The sequence below is a fragment of the Natator depressus genome, chromosome 4 (assembly GCF_965152275.1).
Source record: "Natator depressus isolate rNatDep1 chromosome 4, rNatDep2.hap1, whole genome shotgun sequence".
NCBI classification, from domain to species: Eukaryota; Metazoa; Chordata; order Testudines; family Cheloniidae; genus Natator; species Natator depressus.
In genome coordinates this window covers 77,970,035-77,994,775 of record NC_134237.1, presented here as the reverse complement: position 1 = coordinate 77,994,775, position 24,741 = coordinate 77,970,035, and the positions used below count along the sequence as shown (strand labels likewise).

At 40.5% G+C, this 24,741-nt stretch overlaps 1 protein-coding gene across 21 annotated transcripts in view; it reads right to left on the bottom strand.

The window, feature by feature from the left end:
- TENM3 (teneurin transmembrane protein 3) overlaps positions 1–24,741 on the bottom strand; it is a 1,226,612-nt gene that overhangs the window by 465,962 nt on the left and 735,909 nt on the right. For all 21 annotated transcript variants that reach the window (XM_074951193.1, XM_074951194.1, XM_074951199.1 and 18 more), the window contains one exon: positions 5,414–5,716. In XM_074951193.1, the coding sequence (XP_074807294.1) occupies positions 5,414–5,645 (232 nt within the window). In that variant the 5' untranslated portion in view covers positions 5,646–5,716. The remainder of the gene's footprint in view (positions 1–5,413; positions 5,717–24,741) is intronic.

Genomic DNA, 24,741 nt, shown 5'->3' with positions numbered 1-24,741 from the left:
TTCTTCTCTGGCCTCTCTGAGATGGGGGGGCAGAGAAGAAGGGGTCTGCCACGTGTCTTAACAGGCCCGAACATTGCTTCATTAATGGGTAAGGCTATTCTGGAGGGAGCAGCAGCAGCCAGGATGTTGATCAGGCTGTGCGCCGACTCTAAGTTCTGGGGGCAACCCGCAGGGGTTCCAGTACTGCCACTGCATCAGCCAGTGGCCCAGAGACCTGGTGTCAGCAGGAGAGCCAGTATCAAAGTCCAGGAGGCTGGGTACCAGTAGGTCTTGGACGGAGTGAAGAATTCCCCTTCCGACTCCAAAGAGGATTCTTCCCTTTGGAAACCAAGACAATGCAGTACCCGCTTCTGCCACCGGGCAATGCCGTGACACCAGGGATCATTGTTGGGATAGTGACTGATGCAGGGGTACCATGGAGGGCTTGCCTCTGAATGGTGCTGCGGTGGTCGGTACTGGGACAGAGTTTACCAGACCTTGTTCCCTTCTGAACCTAGTCGCCCTAGCCAGCAGGGGTCCTTGATAGCTCGGCAGGATCAGGAGTGACAGCAGATCCTTCGCTACCTGAAAGGCCTCCGGTGTCGAAGGGGCCAGCAACCGTCTGGGCCCACGGCCGTTCCTAGGAGTTGGTGGTGTGTCCTGTACTGGAGTCTGTGGAGCCATCAGTGGCTTGGGGGAGGACGAGTGGCCTGACGCAGACCTCACTATGCCAATCCCTCCCTGCTTGTCTCTCTTCGGCATCAAAGAATGCCCTCTCTGTGCACTGTTTCTTATGTTTCTTCCTCTGCACCAAGTATGGAGAATGATGCTGGGAAGAACGCTGTGCTGGGGAAGTGCTCTGCACAGATGCCAAAATACTCCGCATGATTCAGATAGACTCAGCTCCGAGGCTGGTCTGAGGCCCGCCTCCATAAGAATGGCTTTCAGCCGAACATCCCTGTCCTTTCTTGTACGGGGTTTGAAGTCCCTGGAGATCTAGCATTTCTCTTTGACATGAGACTTCCCCAGACACTTTAGACAGCTAGTGTGCGGGTCACTAACTGGCATCAGCTTGCTGCAAGAGGCACACGGCTTCAAGCCTGGGAACCGGGGCATATCTAGCCCCACGGGCAAAAAGTCCCTCGACAACAGGGACAACCACCACCACTACTATATAAACTAACTCTGACGAAGAACTAGATACATCAACTATGATAACTATGGTTTTGGTGAGTAGTGAGGACCTCATAGAAGAAATGGTTGTAGGGGACAATCTTGGTTCAAGTGATCATGAGCTAATTCAGTTCAAACTGAACGGAAGGATAAACAAAAATAAATCTGCGACTAGGGTTTTTGATTTCAAAAGGGCTGACTTTCAAAAATTAAGGAAATTAGTTAGAGAAGTGGATTGGACTGAACAACTTGTGGATCTAAAGGCAGAGGAGGCCTGGAATTACTTCAAGTCAAAGTTGCAGAATCTATCGGAAGCCTGCATCCCAAGAAAGGGGAAAAAATTCATAGGCAGGAGTTGTAGACCAAGCTGGATGAGCAAGCATCTCAGAGAGGTGATTAAGAAAAAGCAGAAAGCATACAGGGAGTGGAAGATGGGAGGGATCAGTAAGGAAAGCTACCTTATTGAGGTCAGAACATGTAGGGATAAAGTGAGAAAGGCTAAAAGCCATGTAGAGTTGGACCTTGCAAAGGGACTTAAAACCAATAGTAAACAGTTCTATAGCCATATAAATAAGAAGAAAACAAAGAAAGAAGAAGTGGGACCGCTAAACACTGAGGATGGAGTGAAGGTTAAGGATAAACTAGGCATGGCCCAATATCTAAACAAATACTTTGTCTCAGTCTTTAATGAGGAGCTTAATGGTAGCATGACAAATGGATAACGGTAGCATGACAAATGGGAATGAGGATATGGAGGTAGATATTACCATATCTGAGGTAGAAGCGAAACTCCAACAGCTTAATGGGACTAAATCGGGGGCCCAGATAAGCTTCATCCAAGAATATTAAAGGAATTGGCACATGAAATTGCAAGCCCATTAGCAAGAATTTTTAATGAATCTGTAAACTCAGGGGTTGTACCGTATGATTGGAGAATTGCTAACATAGTTCCTATTTTTAAGAAAGGGGAAAAAAGTGATCCGGGTAACTACAGGCCTGTTAGTTTGACATCTGTAGTATGCAAGGTCTTGGAAAAAAATTTGAAGGAGAAGGTAGTTAAGGACATTGAAGTCAATGGTAAATGGGACAAAATACAACATGGTTTTACAAAAGGTAGATCGTGCCAAACCAACCTGATCTCCTTCTTTGAGACGGTAACAGATTTTTTAGACAAAGGAAACAGAGTGCATCTAATTTACCTAGGTTTCAGTAAGGCGTTTGATACCGTGCCACATAGGGAATTATTAGTTAAATTGGAAAAGATGGGGATCAATATGAAAATTGAAAGGTGGATAAGGAATTGGTTAAAGGGGAGACTATAGCGGGTCATACTGAAAGGTGAACTGTCAGGCTGGAGGGAGGTTACCAGTGGAGTTCCTCAGGGATCGGTTTGGGGACCAATCTTTTTATTACTGACCTCGGCACAAAAAGTGGGTGTGTGCTAATAAAGTTTCTGGATGACACAAAGCTGGGAGGTATTGCCAATTCAGAGAAGGACTGGGATATCATACAGGAGGGCCTGGATGACCTTGTAAGCTGGAGTAATAGTAATAGGATGAAATTTAATAGTGAGAAGTGTAAGGTCATGCATTTAGGGATTAAAAACAATTAGATAAGCAGGGGATGCATCAATTGGAAGTAACGGAGGAGGAGGACGACGACCTTGGAGTATTGGTTGACTACAGGATGACTAAGGGCCACCAATGTGATATGGCCGTGAGAAAAGCTAATGCGGTCTTGTGATGCATCAGGCGAGGTATTTCCAGTAGAGATAAGGAGGTATTAGTACCGTTATACAAGGCACTGGTGAGACCTCACCTGGAATACTGTGTGCAGTTCTGGTCTCCCATGTTTAAGAGGGATGAATTCAAACTGGAACAGGTACAGAGAAGGGCTACTAGGATGATCCGAGGAATGGAAAACCTGTCTTATGAAAGGAGACTGAAGGAGCTTGGCTTGTTTAGCCTAACTAAAAGAAGGCTGAGGGGAGATATGATTGCTCTCTATAAATATATTAGAAGGATAAATACCAGGGAGGGAGAGGAATTATTTAAACTCAGTACCAATGTGGACACAAGAACAAATGGATATAAACTGTGCCATCAGAAAGTTTAGACTTGAAATTAGATGAAGGTTTCTAACCATCAGAGGAGTGAAGTTCTGGAACAGCCTTCCAAGGGAAGAGGTGGGGGCAAAAGACCTATCTGGCTTCAAGATTAAACTCGATAAGTTTATGGAGGAGATATGATGGGATAACATGATTTTGGTAATTAATTGATCTTTACCTATTCATGGTAAATAGGCCCAAATGGCCTGTGATGGGATGTTAGATGGGGTGGGATCTGAGTTACTACAGAGAATTCTTTCCTGGGTATCTGGCTGGTGAATCTTGCCCACATGCTCAGGGTTCAGCTGATTGCCATATTTGGGGTCGGGAAGGAATTTTCCTCCAGGGCAGATTGGAAGAGGCCCTAGGGGTTTTTTCACCTTCGTCTGCAGCATGGGGCACGGGTCACCTGCTGGAGGATTCTCTGCACCTTGAAGTCTTTAAACCATGATTTGAGGACTTCAATAGCTGAGACGTAGGTGAGAGGTTTTTCGCAGGAGTGGGTGGGTGAGATTCTGTGGCCTGCATTGTGCAGGAGGTCAGACTAGATGATCATAATGGTCCCTTCTGACCTTAATATCTACGAATCTATCTATACAGAATATGACAGAGGAAGTCCAATCACTGGGAAAGAAAGCCTTGCCACAGCAAGAAGAATCATTCCAGCAATCGTCATGAGCAGTAAGAAGGAACTGAGAGGGCGCAAGGCCAGCGGTGCCCCCATACCAGCGCATACACACACTGCTCCAGAGGGTGCTAGCATGGCCCTATATATACCATTGGAGGGGAAAATCTCCAGCAGTTGTGCACGCGGTGCATGCACACCTAGCGCTGAACAGATATGAGCAACCACTTGAATAAGAAAAATCAGTTTTTTGTTTTTCATTAAAAAAAGATAAATTTAGGTGAAAATTTTAAGGAACAGATTCCTTCCCCCCACCCTTTGGAAATTTTGGCAGATTTTTTTTTCCCGGGGGCTTTAATTCTAAGGTCCCATTCATATTTTTCCCATGATTCTGGTGGTAACCATGATCACTTTAGGAGTCCTACCATGGCCACTGGCTTCCACTTGGCATAGAGGACGACAAAAAGAAAAATCTCTCAGCCAGATTTAAAAAAAAAAAAAAGTCCTGAAATTTATCAAAAATCATAAAAGTAAAACCAGAGAATTCTTTACTGTAGAGAAAATTTCCTTTTCTACCCATGAAAGCCCCCTCACACAAAAAAGACAAACACACAAGGACTGCACTTTTTGCACAGAATTCGTGTCAGCTCCAGGTCTTTTCTTTTCAGGCAATGGGATTTCAGCACTGTATACTTTTCATCATTTTGTTTCTTAATTAAATTAATGGAGCACTAATTAAAAGTGCATGAATGAGAGTCTGGGAAACTAAAATTCTGTATCCAGGGTTTATGGAGAGTGACAGTGGAAGCTTCCACATGCTGCCCAACTAATTCACATCTAATCAAACTGGAGAGGACCATCCTTAGGTTTAATCCTCATGTCTTTTCAGACCTTGACCTTGTTGAAAAGCCAACAATGGTGTAAGTTAGTGCTAGTAGTTTTTCTGTTCTGGATACCCATCCACTAGAAATAGACCTTAACTATGAACTAATTTCACCCTGGCCACGCAAAAGCTGTAAAACAGTACAACATACAGTTTTTACTGCCCTGGTAACCTAGAGGAGAAAGACATCATTCCATTATTATACTTCTGCACAAAATATAATGATGTGGTTTAGTCCCTTGGGACAGAGGTTTTATTTATTTATTATTTATCACCTTGTATCTATGCATAGCTTTAGGCACATTATATGGACACGACATTGAGCAAGGTGATAATTGGATGAAGTAGAGCTGTGGTCTAATAATCTTAACATTGGACAAGGATTCAGGACACCCGAGTTCTGTTCGCAACTTTGTCACTGGCTGGCTGCTTGACTTCAGGTAGTTTACTTAATTTGTCTGTGCTCTTTTTCACTATATTTAAAGCAAGGATAATAATGAGCTATATACTAAACGTACTACATACATGTTGAGTATTATTACTATTTATAAAACTATCATGACAACATACCCCACTCAGAGATGAAATGCCTCACTGCCACACTAACCAAATTCAAATACTGTTCATATTAGAACACTTTACCTACCTTGCCTGGTATACTCATCTGCTTCCCTGTGGACTAAGTCCTTTACCCGGTTTCCATACAATAACCTGGAGGAATCATGATCAAAAGCTTTCAGGGTTTCAGTTGAACTGTATGACTTCTGCGTAGGCACTCTGCACTCCTCATTTTCTGCTGAAGAATTTGTGTAACGTCGTTCTTTGTCTCTTCTGCTCTTTGTCAGGGAGCAATAAGGCCTACGTTCTTTCACATCCATACTTCATTCCTTCTATATACACATCAGCCCAGCTTACTTGAAACTCTTCTCTACATTTAATTTATGTCCACCTTTAAGAAGATAAAAAGATATATTATAATAATACATTAGTGGTCATCTAATTCCTGAGAGTTCTCCATGTCTTTCTGACACAGAAACAAAGACCCTATTTATAAAAAAATACAGTTCAATAGTATCTGAAACAAAGTTCTGTGTTGTTCCTGAGACACAATACTTTAATTTTTCAACAGCATGCCTGATAGATTAGCCAAGAAACCCGTTAACAATAACGGAAGTTACAGTATACATCTAATCTGCTGTGTGCAAGTGAGTGCACCAAAAACGTAAACTCAAACTGCATTGCCAAATTCAGCTAGAAACCCTGTAATAAAATATTTCTGGCTTTCAGCACAAGGAAAATATTATCTGCTATTTGTTTTTTCTTCTTTTCAGAAAGATACACCAGTTCATGCTTTTAAGGGGAGCCTGACTTTTTCGTACCCAATGGATCTTCTGTTTCAATGTCTGTTTCTGAAATGTAAATGTTTAATTTCCATGGTTTTTGTTGCTGTTTATATGTTTAGAAAATTGTCCTTCAGTGAGAACCCAAACCTAGTATTTCATGACAGGCTACTGAAACATAAGCACAACACAGGCATTGGGAAGAAGTTCTCCCTGGTTGTGCATTTCAGTGTGCCTATTCCTGGATAAGAACTGTAATATTTCAAATTTAAATTCACACTGCAAATATAAATCAGAAATCATTTGTCTAGTCCTCATATCTTGAAATGACACTGTAAAGATAAAAATAAAAATAGATTTTAAAAATCTAATATATTTCTGACAGTTAGTTAGTGATGTTTTCTTACTATATTTCCAGTTTCATTCAGTTTATACTGAGTACTCCATTTCACTTAGTGGGTCTCATACACAAAGCTCAGGCATTTGATTTTCTAACACAGCAAAAGATTGTTCAAAAATATTAAACATTTCCATTGCCATTTTAAATAAAAATTATTCACGTTAGTTTTTGGCAACTATTTAAAAATGTGTATAAATACTATATTTAAACAAAACCTAGGTCTGAGGAGTCAAATAGCGGGCAATGCCCCATAAGCTGAGGAGCTGCTGTTTTTTATATAACGTGTTGTGTGTTAAGGTTATTTCCTTTGTCTTTAGGGGGAAGACTATGAGATCTCTCTTTCCTTGGAGCCCTTCTCCCTTTAGAGTATTTAAAGTACCACACAATTATTTTACGAAGAGTGATTGTAACAGCCATTCCCTTTGTGACAAAGGATTAAAATGATAATGTACAGTGCATATCACAAAGCAATATCAAACTGTATTTTCACTCCGTTTTACAAAATGAAGGTTGCTTTAGATCAGTTCACCTATTACATTTTTAAACATATTTCATTTCAAACAAACTAATTAATTGTCCCTCTTAAAATGATTCTCAGCAAGTATTTAATTTACTACTGAACAGTAATTAAAATTCTTTAAATGAAAGGTGTTTGATCATCCTATCTAGTTTGAAGTTCTCTAGAAGGCTCTCACATTTCTTGACCTATGTGAACCTCAATTTGGAATTTCAATATAAAGTGCTAAATTACATGGAATACATATATAATAAATACAGAGCTAATTTTTTTTTCATTTAAGCAAATTCCCTTTTACCTTTAGGGCAATTTCAAATATACTTTATACCTCCTTTTTCATGTCAAAATGTTTGTTTTTCCTAGCACAATATAAGTTGATAGATATAGGTACAATGATACTGTTCATTCAATCTAGGGATACTGATATGTGCAGGTGCATGTAGTCCAGGAATTAAAGATTAAGTCATGTGATTAAATCTCCAGGAATAAGTCCAAACAAAACTGGCAACCCTAAATGCAGGTTATGTTTTAAATCCTTTTATATGAAACACACCCACCTACATTTTGTGATCAAATACTTTTCTCCCCAGACTGCTGAATATTCATAGACACTAAGGTCAGAAAGGACCATTATGATCATCTAGTCCAACCTCCTGCACAATGCAGGCCATAGAATCTCACCCACCCACTCCTGCAAAAAACCTCTCACTTATGTCCGAGCTATTGAAGTCCTCAAATCGCGGTTTAAAGACTTCAAGGAGCAGAGAATCCTCCAGCAAGTGACCCGTGCCCCATGCTACAGAGGAAGGCGAAAAACCTCCAGGGCCTCTTCCAATCTGCCCTGGGTGAAAATTCCTTACTGACCCCAAATATGGCGATCAGCTAAACCCTGAGCATATGGGCAAGATTCACCAGCCAGATACTATGGAAAATTCTTTCCTGGGTAACTCAGATACCACCCCACCTAATATCCCATCACAGGCCATTAGGCCTCTTTACCATGAATATTTAAAGATCAATTAATTACCAAAATCATGTTATCCCATCATACTAAATGACCCTTTTATTTAAAAATAGCTTTCTAAACATTTTACACATTTTCACCCTGGCATATTATGAACATCTTCAGAAATAAGATGTATTTTCCCCCCTCCTCAGCAAAAATCATTGTTAAGGTACAGAGGTTGTCAGTTACTATGCCTGCTCAGATCTCACACTGTAAATTAACATGATTTTTTTAAAAACACAATATTGCTGCTTTAAGTTATCAACAGTTATTTTAGGATTTTCCATATCAGCATGTAGACTTCATATGAAAACATCTCTTTTTTAGCCATATACTTCAGGATATCTAAAGATCTTTTTTATTCTTGGAATCTCTAAATTGTGCCATGAGAAAATCGATATTCAGTATTAACCATCAAAGATAAGATCAATTTGATTTTTTTTTAAAAAGTCTTCAAGCTTCTGCAGCATTTTTGAAAAATAAAAACAAAGCCCTGTGTTTAATGCTTTCCATGACTATACAAAGCTGAAAATCCTCAGATTTAATCTACACTGTAGTGTTAGAAACTACTGATCTGCTTCACACAAAATCAATCAATTCAATACAACTTCAAAAGGCAGTTTTCTGGGTTATCTACTGCCTCTCCAGGCTAAGAATGAGAAGGCTAGAAAATACAGCTGGTTAATAGCACCAAATACCTTCATGGCAATTGTACTGTCATGAACTATGAAGATACAGTGGACACCACAGTCATGTTTTGCATAAGACATTTAGCTCCTGTGAAATGCTGTTTGCTCCAATAGCCTGATCCTGCACATCTTGAATTTAAAGGTAAAACACATGCTATCTTTAATGTCCTCAATTAAGTCAATTTGAGTTGATTGCCTTCAGAGGAAGAGCTCAGCATCTTGCAGGATCAAGGCTTTTAAAAAAATTATTTAATCATTGGCTTATGTAAGTGTAAAGGACTGTTGGCCCCTTACTGAAACTTAGTGCAGGTTTTTAGCTGGCCGTATCCCAGGACCAAAGGAAAGGGGACATGCCTATGAGAAATCAAATCCTGAGACTTACAGTCCCCAGGGTCAATGCTCCTGGTTAGCCTGACTGACAGGGCAGGTAGGCCAATGAGGGAGTCAGGAGCATGTGGTCCTGTCCTCCATGTAAGCTGGAGCTGCCTGAGCCCGAGAAGAGCAGAACAGCAGCCAGAACCAGAGGGGCCAAAGAAACAGCCCAGAGAGGAGAGCCACAGCAGCCAGGACCAGAGCAGCAGCCCAGAGAGCAGAGCTGAGCTGGAGGCAGAACAGCAGCAGGCCCGAGGCAGAGTGAGGCTGGGGCAACCCAGAGCCAAGTGCAGTGTGCAGCTGGGAAGAGAGTGGGGGGACCCTGGGCAGGGAGCCCAGCACAATGAGACGCCACGAGACAAGAGGTCTTGCAGGCCAGACTTGGAGGGAGATTATATCCCCAACAGGAGAGCCTAGAATCTGAAGGTGTATGGCCGCTACCAGACCAAGTGTCTGATCTGCGGTATCACTGCAGTGCAGACAGGGCCACTGAAGAAGGCCTGCGACGTGTGAGAAACAGACTGAAGTTTCGTTGAGTTCCAGGGACTGCCGTTTGTGGTGTCCCCATCCCCCCAAAGCAGGGTTACTTGTTGTTCCCTTTAGCCTTTCCAATTTTTTTTCTAATTTCATTATTAGCTGCTGTTTAATAATTGTGTATTTGCTTTGAACTATATGTAGTGATCAGTGAGTCAGGAAAGTATCCGGAGTGGGAGGTCAAATCCCCCAGGAATCCTGGGCCCAGCCTTGTTGGGGTTATGAGGACTCCGCCACATGGGAGGGAGGAAGGGGAGTCCTCGAGGTCAGGTAGGCTTCTGGGTAAAGGGAGTGGGAGTGAGGATTCAGATCCTTTTGCTAGCCAATTCCACCAGGTTAGCATATAAGCCAGGCAAGTTCCCCACAATTGCAGGACCATTCCCCCGCTTACATAAGGTAAATCTATAGAATGGAGGAAGAGAAGGAAAGTTGTCAGAGAGAGAAGCCATGTCTATACATTCAGCGCTGCAGCGGCGCAGCTGTATCAATACAGCTGCAGCGCATCTGGTGAAGATGCTCTATGCTGACGGGAGAGAGCTCTGCTATCGGCAGAATAAAACCTTCACCAGTGGCAGAAGCTATGTCTTCAGGAGAAACTCCCACCAACATAGCGCTGTGCACATGAGCGCTTATGTCGGTGTAATTTATGTCATTCAGGGGGGTTGTTTATTCACACCCCTCAACGACATAAGTTACGCTGACATAGCCAGAGAGGAGTCAGAAGAAAGACGACAGTCTGGTAAATATGCCTAATCTAGCCAGCAGTAAAAATCTTTCTGCACTATTCCAATTATGACACACAACATTCATCGAGAAAACTGTAGATAGCACTTGAACTACAATACATGCATTTTTTCTGAGTTCAGAAGGGCACTTCATATTGAAGTCTATGTTGTCTGTCAACAAAGCCAGGTCAAGGAAAGGAAAACTTGTTGTTGGCTTTGTAAGGCTTCTGGTCAGGGTTCTTGCTGTACTTCATTTTTTAGAAGTACTTTCTACTACAGCACTCTCTCATTGTTGCATGACATTTTCACCCTGTCATATTATGAACATCTTCAAAAATAAAATATATATTTTTCTCTCAAGAAGACTGAGTATTTTTTTCCTCAGCAAAAACCACTGAAAAACAAAGTGCAGAGGCAGAGGTTGAGGTTGTCAGTTACTGTATCTGCTCAGCTCTCACACCATAAAATTACCTGTAATGGTTATTGTGTTAACAAGTTTTCCAGCAACTTTAAATGACCCCTTGGTCATCAGATTCTAAGATAGTTTCATTTTCCTTTATTTTTTGTTGCATGAGCTGCATCCCAGTTACCTGAATGCACTGACTGTTCTCATTTTACTATGCCTTATATTAAGCTCACATGAAATAATAAATACAATACAAAAGCTCAAGGGAACAGAGTGACTCTAATTTGACACATGAACAGTTTTCTTGACAAATCAGATTAAAGTTTTAAACCTAATAGAATTAAACCAGTTTTAGAACATATTACAGAAACATTTGCCCTCATCTTCAAGTAATACTTTTCCCATATGTCAATATTTATGGTCTACCAAATAGCTTTGTCCCAATTAATGGAACAGAACAAGAATTTTCTTAGTACATTATTTACAAAAAGACATTCAGCTACTAAATCATCTAGCCTCAAAATGACATTAAAATGGCTAAGTCGGATACTGCTGCTCATTTAAAAACTTTCTCCACAGTATTTTTGCAGATCAAAGATTTCATAAAAGAACCTGGCATCTCTGGCTATGAGTACAGAGCAAGCACATGCCATCTATATAATTGCGTACAGTTTTTAATTTCCTGGGGACACCATATCTCTTGGCATACATGCAGAGTTTTTTGGGTTTTCATCAGTCTTTTTACTAACACCCTGCTATATCTCTCAGTCTGCACCTGCTATGCAAGGGATTATAGTGTGTGTATAATGTTGAAATGTTCTGCATATACTGAAGGAAATGGACAATGTACTGGCTGACATATGTCCATTTTTCAAAATGCACACCAGTTTCTGTGCTGGTATGGCAACACTGATATATTCTTTTTAGTCCTATCTAAAGATACCCATTCAATTTGGGGTTACCATCAAATACCTACCAAAGACCCAATCCTGCAATCTTGGATCCAGGATCAATTTTGGCTACACCAAGGAGATGGGATTGAGACATAAATGGCTAATTTATAGGAATCCCAAGGTGAATGATTATCTGAAAATATTCGTTTTACAAGAACATATAGTCTGAGTTGCCATGCCAGAGCAGATCATTGGTTTACCTACTCTAGTCAACTACCTTCACCTGCAGTTCACACCTGGTGTTTTGGATGAATGATTAAAACTCCCATAGTGCTAAATCACAATGTGAAAAATTCTGTCTCAATCTTCGCATGTGGCCTGAAGTACTAGGGTCAACACCTCTTATAACATTTTTACATAATTAGAATAGCAAATAGTATTCTTGTTCAGAGATATGTCCAACAATTTCTTGTAGCTTTCTAAACCACTTGCCTTAATTTCCCAAGGCAAATGAATTATACATGTGGACAATACATGGTATAAAAATATTTCACTTTAGTCATTTTAAAATGTTGCATTCCATTTTCTGATCTATAACACGATGAAAGGACACAATCACCAAAACACCATCATACTTCTTTCATATCTCCTACTACTGCATACCTTGCCAGACTAAATAATGCCATTCTTTTTAATCTTCTCATATAGGACATGGTCCAAAGCTGACTGAAGCTTTCATTCGGGCTCAAACTGTATATGTCCCACCAGGGGTGCTGGAACAATTTGTACAGTGGGGGTGCGGAGAGCCATTGAATCAAACAGTACATCCTGTATATAATGGAGACCACTTGAAGCCAGGGGGTGCAGCAGCATCCCCAGTTCCAGCACCTATGCGTCCCACCAACAGCACTACAAAAATATGCTCCTTCTTTTAATGACCTTTTTGAGATCTTTTCCATTTCACCTGCTTTCTTTTCAGGCTGAGGAGATCAAAATTGAATACAATATTCAGGAGATGAAATTCTGCCATCCTTACTCCAGCTAAGAGACGAGACTCACTCTGAGAAGACCTATTGAATTCAATAGGATTATACAATAAGTAAGACTATACTCGAGGTGAATAAGGGTGACCAAATCTGACCCAAAGTAAGAGTTATACTAATAGTTTATTGTACTGGGGTGCATCCACACATGCCAGGGCATCCTGGGCTTTTAAGATGAGGGGTTGCTGGCAGTTTAAGTCTCTAGACAGGCAACGGGTCAAATGACGAAGCACCATTGCCTACCTGTTGGACACTATATAAAGGAAAGCTTCTGACTCACTCTTGGGAAGATGAAAGTTGTGCTAAAATCAGTATTGCCAATCCTCTGTTTAGTTGGGGCCCTGTTGTGCTAGGCACTGTACAGCACCTGGGAAGACATCAACCCTGCCTCAGGAAACTTGCAATCTGATTAAAGGTAAGACGCTTCAGTGATCTTAACACACAGTAATTGGGAATAGGATGTGGAAGAATGAGGGTTACAGTACAAAATTATAAGGTTACTCAGCCAAGTTACACGCACAGCCTGACCAAACTTCCAAAGCAACTGACATCTGAAGTTCCCAAACCAATTTATAATAATCATCAAGAGGCTTCTTCCATAATGGCAGTGATTTAAATGATTGTTTACACACTACTTATTCATTTTTGAGGTTAATATAGGAAGATGGGGGGGAGAAGGAAGGAAACAGATGATGATTAAATGGGAAATGATCAAGGGATGCCGGAGGACACAGAGATGGTATATAGTGACTGGCTGAGGGCAGGTATGACCAAGAGGCATGAAAGGAGTAGGTAGAAATAAAGATCAGAAGGATAAGCGAAGGACAAGAAATTACTTCTCCATCTTTGTTTACTCAGTTTCCTTGAGTCCCTTTTAGCCACTATTTTGTGACTCTCTGAAAAGTTTATTATACATAAAATGTATGCTTACAAAAGCATGCTGCATTTTTTTCCCGTCAATAGCGTGACAGAGACAAACTTCAGGAAATCATCACAGAATATTAGACCTGTGGGATGTACGTATCTTCCTCATCACGGAAAGTTACTATTGCTGCACAGACTATAAACAATGCAGATAAGCATGTGTCTGACAGTAAAATACATGGGGTGTAATCTTAAGGGAGTTCTGCATGCAGATCAACTGAAGGATCAGGCCCAAGATACCAAAAATGGACACCTACAGTGCACCTACAAAGAAATCTTGTACCAAGAGATGCTTATGTGTGCAAGTATCCCTTGTACTTATGAATAGGTAACTGGCTCACACAAAACTTGTTCATATACACGTGTGAGATTATATTTCAGATCTAACCGACACCTCAGTACTTTTACTCTGCCACTTTGTTACTGCCATCAGCAGGATATGTAAGCATACAAGAATTTGATTATCTGATGTACTAAGAAAAGCAGAGTTCTTGTACTGTATGGCTACCTCTAAACTTGGAATTAAGGGTGCAATTTCCAGCTTCAGTAGACATACTCGTATTAACTCTATTCGAAGTAACATGCTAAAAATAGTACCGTAGCTGCAGTAGCACGAGCAGCGGAAAGTGCGAGCACAGGCTAGCTGCTCCAAGTATAACCCGTCTAAACCCCCGGGCATGGACTCAGGGTGGCTAGCTACTGCCCATGCTACTGCGCCTACACTGCTATTTTTACTGCGCTAGCTTGGTGAGAGTTAGCATGAGTAAGTCTCACAGTGGGAATCACATTCCAGCTCCAAGTGTAGACAGCCTGAATTTCAGGACCCTGCCTGATCATAAGGCAAAGCAGAAGATGAGAAAAAAGAACATGAGACATATGACACAACTGCAAAGGCACCTGTTGGCCTTTTCATAATGTTTAATTACAGAGTGATGGACACTGAGATATGAAAGAAGCTGCAAATTTTCTCATGTTGTGCCCATGTTTTTTGGGACCTAACATTTTTTTCACTGTTAAGGGATGACTATTAAAACTGAGCACAACAAAATTACTCATCAGCCTTTTACTGAGGAGCATGCTTCAAGACTAAACTTCATATTCTCATCTGGTACTCTTTTTAATCAGTGTTTGGTAATAGTTGTGAGTTAATTAACATTGGTACTGTTATACAATACACAGGTCGGCAGGGATTTTTGAAATTAAAAAATAGCCCCCCCCCATGAATGATGTCATCTTCTCAGCCCTAAAGACTGTTTTTTAATCTACAGGACAGAAACAATAAGGGCAAGAGCAGCACGTGTTCCCCCATGTTATCCCACCAACGTGGGCCAGTATCCATGCTCACTCATCCTTGCCTTCTCTGATATGACAGCCACCAGGACACCAGTTAAGCATTAAATAGCAATTTCTCACCTTTGTGCCTTTTTCATACTGCACTATATATGTGCCATGATATTTCTCTTCCTGAAAGCCAAGTGTCATCCCTCATCCTGAAACCCAACAGCTCTCATTCTACTCCACCAAATCCCATCTCAAAACGCATTTCTTTCTCCCTGTTTTCTGCCACTCTTCACTCTTGCACTACTTCATTCTTGTACTCCTTCCCTCTTCTCCTACCTTATCCTCCACTGGAAGACACATCAACATTTATGCATTTCATTTGTTTAAAAACTCTCCTTTCCCTACTCCTCCTTTGTGGGATGTCAACTATAAGTCTTTTTGGGCAGGGTCCATGTCTATCATCTCTGTAAAGAGGCATGCAAAATTATGGTATTATATATAAACATATAATCACTAAATAATTATAACTTGAGTTTGCGATCTAGAGGTAAAAGACTTCAGATCCCATTAAAAATCCAGAGGGAAGTTTTTCTACTGATGTACATAACCAGCTTCTATACTGGGAATTAAAGTTCACAGAGGTGGATGAGGAGGAAGGGAAGGATATAGGAATGAGGATATAAGGTTTTTTGTTCTTCAATTTTGAAAAGAAAAAACACTACATTATATTACTTCTATATGGCAGTAAACATACTGTAACATATTTAATTGTGTGATGTAAATTAGGCTTTAGGGTCATGTTAGAAAGTGTTAACTGAAACATCTCGCTACAACTTTAGCATGTGTGCAGGCCTTTTAAATTGTTATGGGAAATTGCTGCATTCAATTCAGTAGTTTCAACACTGAGTTCCCCTAAGGTTTATTACAGTTTGGCAACACGATGCCAGTTTTACCTAATGCATATAATGCTCCCCACCCAATCTCATACTTCAGCTAGAGAATCTTTCTAGTATGAACAGCATTAAAAGCAAGAAACATTGGATAGATTAACAAGATAATCGTTGAGAGTCTAACAATACCTTAATGGTTTATGCCCTTTGTTAGCTAAAAATTACAGAAATACAAATTTGTTAAACGATAAAAAGAACAAAAATACTATAATTATAGGGGGTGATACAGAACAATATGGAAAATATGTCACTACATAAATCAATTTATCAAACTATAGTGGTGTACATTCTCTTCACTTTCAATACTTAATTCAGTTTTAGAACCCTCATCTCAAAAGAGGATTAGCAGACAAGAAAAAGGTCCAGAGAGGAGCAATAAACATAATTTGCTACATGGAGGACTGATATAGGAAGTAATTCAAATAGAGGAAAGAGTAAAAAGATTAAGATTATTTAGCTTGAAAAGAGGAGGAAGAGGACACAGGATACAGGTATTAAGAAGACCTACAAGGTGCTCACATTTACCCTTTCTCATAAGAACGAGAAAGTGAGTAATGATGAAAAAGCAACACATTTCAAAGAGAGATAAGGAAATACTTTTTTAAAGCAACATATAATTGACCTGTAGAACACAATGCCATCGAATAAAATTGAAACAAATCATGTAAGATATGATACAATAATTAGATTTTATAAGTAAGCTTAGCATCCACAGTTATGTTCCCAAAATAAATTACAAGGATTACTAGTTTTTACAGACGGAGCACTTGCTGATGACAGGAATAAATTTCTTTCCATTATATAGGATTGCAAAAAAATAAAAAAAGTGCATCATCAGAGTTGCAATACTTCCTGAGAAGCATCAGGATTGACTACTCTTTCAAATAAGTTATCAGACTAGATTAACCATTGGTCTTTTCTGTTACAAGAATTCCTATGTGAATGTTGATGACCATTGCTAATTTCTAAAAAAATAAGAGAAATACTAAAATTATTACATTTTGCAATTGGTATATAATGTTTATACATTTTTAGTGTTAGGAAAGCAAATCAATTTCATCTTTATAATGTATATTACAAGTACATTAAACTAAAGTCTTAATGCTGAGCACTACAGACAAAACAGAGAGTTTATGAAAAAAAATTAAGAAATCCTTTCATCCACAAGAATGCCACAATTCACATAACTAATCACCCATAAAACCTATTACAAACACACACTAAGAAAAGCTCAAAAGGCATACAACAGTGATGAAATTTCCACTTCAATGACTGATGAAGTGAGTATGTCAGAAATTAACTGAGCTGGAAAAATGACACTTTAAAGGGGTGCTTAGGATGATCTGTAGCCATGATCTACCATTAGTCAAACTGCTGACTCTTAATACATGGATATTTCAGGTCATCATATCTAGAAACTAACTTCTTAATAATGGAACTCTGTTTCCTAGCATAGAAACTAGAACGTATGACTCTCCAAAGTCGTCATTCTGAAGAAAAAATGACCAGTCAGACAAGTAGCTCACACCTTGAAACTTAAGAAAGCCTGTCAGTCCATCATCTAACCCAGGGGTCGTCAACCTTTCAGAAGTGGTGTGCAAGTCTTCATTTATTCACTCTCATTTAAGGTTTTGCGTGCCAGTAATACATTTTAACATTTTTAGAAGGTATCTTTCTATAAGTCTATAATATAGAACTAAACTATTGTTGTATGTAAAGTAAATAAGGTTTTAAAAATGTTTAAGAAGCTTCATTTAAAATTGAATTAAAATGCAGATCTTATCAGTTTAGTGTGATCCTTGCCCTTGCTTTTTCTTGCTGAGTTTTCCAGTGTCTGGCACGTATTTGCATACTTCAAGCTGCACACAGGCTTCTGAGTGATCAGTTGTTAACCGGCTCCGAGAGGGATAGAGGACAGATTTCATGTGTGAAAATACCTGTTCACACAACTATGTGGATCCAAATGCTGAAAGCCTTGCAAATGCAATTTTCTTCAAACAGTTTAATTTCACTGGAAGGGACGTCCAGCAGGTCAGAATAGAGGCCCCATGATCTCGCTCGGTATCTTCAAGTGCACTCCGTAGATCTCCAAACTTTGATGCCCACAATTCTGAGCTTTTTAACGGAATGAGCTGCATTTCAAAATCTTCAACACCCATCCACTGAAATACAGACAAATGCAAATCGCTTTCATTGAACTTTTCAGGTTTAATTAGAAAAGAAAGCATTGGGCCAAATAGCTGGAAATCTTGAAATCTGTCCGAAAATTCTGATTCCAGTTCTGCAATGTACATTCTAATCTCAACATCAAACGCAGTGCGCTGTTCCTTGTGGCGTGATAGTGATGTACGCAGCAAATCGGGACTTAAAAATATCCCAGTACAGTGGCGCTGGAACAATATTTAAGGTGGGAGTGCTGAGCTGTGCCCCCTCTTGCCCTTGTCTGCACCCCTCACTGCCCCAGGCTGTGGGTGGCTGCAGAGCCCCAGGCCAGCGGCCAGGACCCCAGGCCAGCATCAGAGCCCCCCAGACCAGTGGCCAGGACCTGGGGCCAGCAGTGGGCTGAGCGGACGGAACCCCGGCTGGCTGGCGGACGGAACGAACTCCGGCTGGCAGGGGGCTGGCGGCTGCTACCCCAGGCCAGCAGCGGAGCCCCCGGGACCGGTGGCTGGGACCCGGGGCCGGCAATGGGCTGAGCGGGGCCAGAGGACGGAACCCCAGCTGACAGAGGGCCGGCGGCCAGTGCCCCAGACCAGCAGCAGAGCCCCCCGGACCGGTGGCCAGGACCCGGGCAGTGTGAGTGCCACTGAAAATCAGCTCACGTGCCACCTTCAGCACCCATGCCATAGGTTGCCTATCCCTGATCTTATCTCACATTTCTTAATTACATAAAACACAAAATATTATATGCTCTAAGTATTTTTTTTCCCAGCACTAATCTCATGGCTGTGGAACACATTCTCTCTTGTGCTTCCCATTGCTACAAGACACAATTAAAAAGGAATGACTTTAAATTTTCTAAAACCCCTCAAATTCACTAAAGGAAAGAATTTACAATAAACACATAATTCAGTATTAACTATCAAGTACCCTGCAATCAAGCCCAGAGTAGCTCACACGGATACCAGGAATTTTCATGGGAGCTCCTGACCCCAAATAAGCACAGAGATTTTGGGGGGTTTGTTTTGAGTTTTATTTTATGTTGATTGTAAATGAGAGGCCTCTCTCTTTAAAACTGACATAAAGAGACTTTCTTCTCCCCTTGGGGAGCTCCTCCAACTGATGTTACTCTTTGATGATTTGAGCACAATCAAGAAAGACCCTTTGGCCATTATTGTCTCATAAAAGCCCTACAAGCAGGCAGAGGGCCTTCAGAGGAAAATAGTGACAACAGCTGCTGACTACACACAGACACACACGCTGCTGAGAAGTGAGTGAGCAAGCAATCCTGGCAGAAGAGTATGGTCCTTTGCTCCTGGAAGTAAGCAAGAAGGGTTGAGGACTGCAGCAGTAGGCAAACTGTAGAAGAAGAGCAGCATGCAACAAGATATTGAGTGTGGGAGCATTTGATGAGACTATGATGGATTATTTGATTGATTTTTTGTTCGGGAGTGAACTTGTGTTGGCAAGGATTTGTTTGAGGGGAGTTGATTGCAGGGATTGTGTAGATGAAATCTGATGTTTGTGGGCAGGGGGGATCAACTGATTTTAATTTGGGGCATTTGAGTGAGGATGTGGGAATCTATTTTGTTAATTGAAACACAGGGAGGACTAATGAGGGAGAAAATTGATTGACGGAGGAGTGAAATGACTCATTCTATTGACAGAGGGTTTGGCCTCCAGGAAATAAAATGAGGGTGAGAGTGTGATCAGAAGAGGTTGGGGCAAGAAAGGACGGCAGGATTATTGGAGAAGACTAGACAGACACACAATGAACAAGAAGGAGGTGATATAATATGTGCTTAATGTAGAACCGTAAGAAAAAGGGATAATACACTGAAAGGAAAAGATATAGCAAATGAAGAAAGTGTAAAGAGAAAAAATGGAGTAAAGGGAAAGAGTGAGGAACAAATTTGGATTGAAAAAATAAGTCAATGCAGTCTCATTTACTATATTTTAGTTCAAAAAAGTAACGAACTGTGTGTGTGTGTGTGTGTGTGTGTGTGTGTGTGTGTGTGTGTGTGTGTGTGTGTGTGTGTGTGTGTTGTGGGGACAGAGAATTATTCAGGGACATACACACATGGAAGTTCATCAAGAGCTCCTACGCAGAGAAGAATTTAGGAAGGTATCTGCTAAATTTGAAGCCTACCCCACATCTCCAAACTCTCTGACTTCTAGAAGGGACCTCTCTCTGGCTATGACTACACTATGGAGCTTACAGCAGCACAGCTGCACTGAGGCAGCTGAACTGCTGCTGGTGCAGATGCTCTAAGCCAATGGGAGAAAGCTCTCCCATCAACTTAATTACTCCAGTCCCTGTGAGCAGCAGTGGCTATGTCAGCAGGAGCTCTCCTGCTAACATAGTGCTGTTCAAACCGGCACTTAGGTCGTTGTAACTTATGCTGCTCAGCGGGGTAGTTTATTCACATCCCTGAGTGACATAACTTATATCGACATAAGATGCAGTGTGTACATAGCCTCAGTCTCCTTATTCCCTTGCCCCATATCCTCTTGGCCACTACAAAAGTGGTAGTCTCTCGTACTTTGTCCCCTCCCTAGTTTAAAGTTGCGAGTCGTCCTCCCTTGCAAATAGCTCCAGTACCTGCTTTTGCTGCTGCAGGAAGCTTTTCTAAGCACAAACAAAATGAAACTGACCTGGTTCTTGTCACTTTCAGCGCTGCCAGCAGACTTCTGAAAAGTTTCAGTGAAAATTTATCCTTACAACTAATGATCAGATATCACTCTACTGCAACTTGGAAAAGCTATGAGCAGTAGCAAAGGCACTGAAGTTCTCTACCTGCAGACTCAGTAACATGACACTACATTTTATTCTCTTTTCATATTTTGAAGATTACCTTCTCAGCTTCCCCTTTTCATAATACAATGAAACCTTACAGTCTGTGAAAACTGAGGAAACTCACCCAGGAATGTTTTCTGCTTGCAATAAGCAAATGGTTGAGTGGATTTTTCAAGCCCTGATTATGCCAGAGTCAAATAATGAGGATGCCTGACCCTTCATAATTAATAAGCTCACTGAAATAAAACAATAATAATGGATATAATCTATACAGAAATGGTTATATAGTTTAAATTTAACATCACAAAATTTTGTTCCTTGTAGGGTCCACATGACCCTATTTTCCATCAAAGAATTAATATTTTGGTTGTGTGGAAGACATGACAGATGTGGGAGACCTGGAACAGGACTTTCCTCATTCCAACATTGAGTAATTAGTACAGTGGGCATGGTATGGCATGCTGCCAGATTTATTTATTTTTTTAAAATGCTGATCATTTGGATGTTCTGCAGAATTACTCCTCCTGGGCTAAAACACAACAGAAGAAACATTAAAAGTAGCAAGTGAAAGTAGTGCAATAATATTTGCTTCCCTACCCTCACAACAGGATTAATTAATTTCTCTACAGTGCTTTGGCAATGTAAAGCACTATATAAGTGTTAAATTATATCAGTAATCATTACTAACGCATTCATGTAACCCATGTATCCAAGCTGTGAGAAAATTTGTGCTTCTTTCTCCATCTTCACACCCCCCCCCCTTTCCCTTCTGCCTGCATTGTTTCATTATCTCCTGTCATGACTTCTGCCATCTCCTCTTCTCTGGCATTGTCTCCTTTCATCTGCACAAAAAACAGCCTCCAGGATAATTTTCCTTGCCTGGTGTCAGCCCCTTTTAAAATCCCTCTACTAGATACCCTTTCTCCACACAGGGAGCACTGATTAAAATCAAAGCGATAGACGTGATCAGTGATTCAAATCAAGATTTCCTGCTTGCTGATTTAAATCATTAGTCAAATTGGTTATCAATTTGACAAATTTTTTAAATCAGCAAGCAGGAAATCTTGATTTGAATAACTGATTTTTAATCTTGCTTTGCAGTTGTACTTTTAAGTTATTTTTCTAAGAAAGTCTCATTGGTTGGCAAAATTTGGTACTTGCTTTGCTAACCTGGAGGGTACGCTTTACCTATACACATTTATCCCCATTCTTCATTTTTACATTTTTTATGATAGAAAATGTAGAATAATTTATTTACTAGACAATAAATTTTTATTCTTAATGTGCGTCAAGATGCATTTGATGGAAAAGAGATTCCACTCAAAATGCAAAAAACAAATTTTTTTATTAAATAAAACTACTTAAATGTGCGGGATACATAAGGACATATAATTTTATTAAAATATGTTTTGCATTGATAATTAGCTGATTTATTAAACAAATGAAATATTAGCTGTAGTTACTTAACTGAACTGATAGCTTCTAATCCTTTAAGACTTTAGAACAAGCAGATCTCATTCTTTGACACCTCACTTTTATTCATAGTCTGGAAAAGGGAAATAAGCTTTCCTACTTCTCCAACTCTGATCAGTTTCTCAACTTTGAATGAGCTAGTCATTGAACTGAACCAACTGAATAAACTGAAATGAAGAAAATATTTTCTCTGCATCTGCAGAAGAGGTGACTGCCATCAAAAGCTGGTTTAGCAGGCCAACAAACGCTAGTTCAGGTTGCTTACTGTACTGATTACTATTTTTAATTTAAGTTAAATGATTTGTAGTGTTTATACTAAGTTCAGGCCTTATCAGAGGTTGTTTTAATTTCAAATTTAATTTTAAATGGGTTTATTTTTAAAAAGAAAAAAAATTAAAATCTTATTTTTGTTTTAAATTGATTTTTATTCACCATCTTCACTACATGAAGTTTTTATCCTTACCTTCAAAGCTCTGCATAACTTTGCTTCTCCCTACTTATCTGAATTTGCATCACATCTTCTACCTCCAAAATCATGCCAGTCTGCTACCTCACATTCATCTACTTCTCCCTCAGCCTTCTCCATGCTTTCTTCTAGAGCAGGGGTTTCCAAACCTGGTTCGCAGCTAGTTCAGGGTAAGCCCCTGGAGGGCCGCGAGACGCTTTGTTTACCTGGGCATCTCCAGGTATGGCCGTTCCCAGCTCCCAGTGGCCGCGGATTGCCGTTCCCGGCCAATGAGTGCTGCAGGAAGCAGTGGCCCAACCGGTGCCGCTTCCCGCAGCTCCCATTGGCCAGGAACGGCAAACCGCGGCCACTGAGAGCTGTGAGTGGCCGTAACTGCAGACACTCAGGTACACAAAGCGTCTCGCGGCCCACCAGGGGCTTACCCTGAACAAGCCGCAAACCAAGTTTGGGAACCCTTGTTCTAGAGAGTTTTCTGTCTGAGCTAATTTGCCAGGACACTGTCCTCTTTCAAATCCCTTAAGACTCCCCTTTACTGTGATGCCTTCAGGAAATGAGGCAACACTGAGAAAAAAAATAAGTATTTGCTCCTCTATACTGTACACTCACCTTTGCTAAGTAACTACATTATCTTATGGATGTCCCACCATCCTACCTCCTGTATGCTCCCCAACTAAGATACCACCACTTCATAGCACTGCATTTGATATGACAGTATACACTCCTCAGGGAAAGGACCATATCTTTTCATCTGTACTGTCAGGCATCTAGCATTCTTTTAGACATTGTAAAATAATAATAATTAACATAGCATGCTATTGCTTAGATCAGTTAGTGTTCTCTAGCATACACTGCCATGCTGACCCTGTATTTATTCTGTCTGTTATAGTAATCATCATTTTCCTATATGCATGCTAGATGTCCTCTTCCTTGGGTGTCCTATTTGTGAAGGGTAAGTGTGAAATCTTGGCCCCCACTGAAGTCAATTGAAGCTTTGTCATTGGCCTCACTGGGGTAAGCATTTCACTCCAATGTGAACAAACAGACCCACTTCTGCTGCGACCACTACAAGAAATCAGCCAACGTATGACACCTAGACTAAGGGTCAGTTGTGGAAAGTTGATATTCATTTCTGTAATTGAACATAGCAAATACACGTGTCATAAATATAAAAGGGAAGGGTAAACACCTTTAAAATCCCTCCTGGCCAGAGGAAAAACCCTTTCACCTGTAAAGGGTTAAGAAACTAGGATAACCTCGCTGGCACCTGACCAAAATGACCAATGAGGAGACAAGATACTTTCAAAGCTGGGGGGGGGGGGAAGGTTCTCTCTGTCTGTGTGATGCTTTTGCTGGGAACAGAAAAGGAATGGAGTCTTAGAACTTAGTAAGTAATCTAGCTAGATATACATTAGATTCTGTTTTGTTTAAATGGCTGATAAAATAAGCTGTGCTGAATGGAATGTATATTCCAGTTTTTGTGTCTTTTTGTAACTTAAGGTTTTGCCAAGAGGGATTCTCTATGTTTTGAATCGGATTACCCTGTAAGGTATTTACCATCCTGATTTTACAGAGGTGATTCTTTTACTTTGTCTTCTATTAAAATTCCTCTTAAGAACCTGATTGCTTTTTCATTGTTCTTAAGATCCAAGGGTTTGGATCTGTGTTCACCTATGCAAATTGGTGAGGCTCTTTATCAAGACTTCCCCAGGAAAGGGGGTGTAGGGTTTGGGAGGATTTTGGGGGGAAAGACATTTCCAAGCGGGCTCTTTCCCTGTTATTTATTTGTTAGACGCTTGGTGGTGGCAGCAATAAAGTCCAAGGGCAAAAGGTAAAATAGTTTGTACCTTGGGGAAGTTTTAACCTAAGCTGGTAAAAATAAGCTTAGGGGGTTTTCATGCAGGTCCGCACATCTGTACCCTAGAGTTCAGGGTGGGGAAGGAACCTTGAAAACATGTATATTAAAAAGTATATTTTTAACTGTCTTTCTCTCTCCCACCC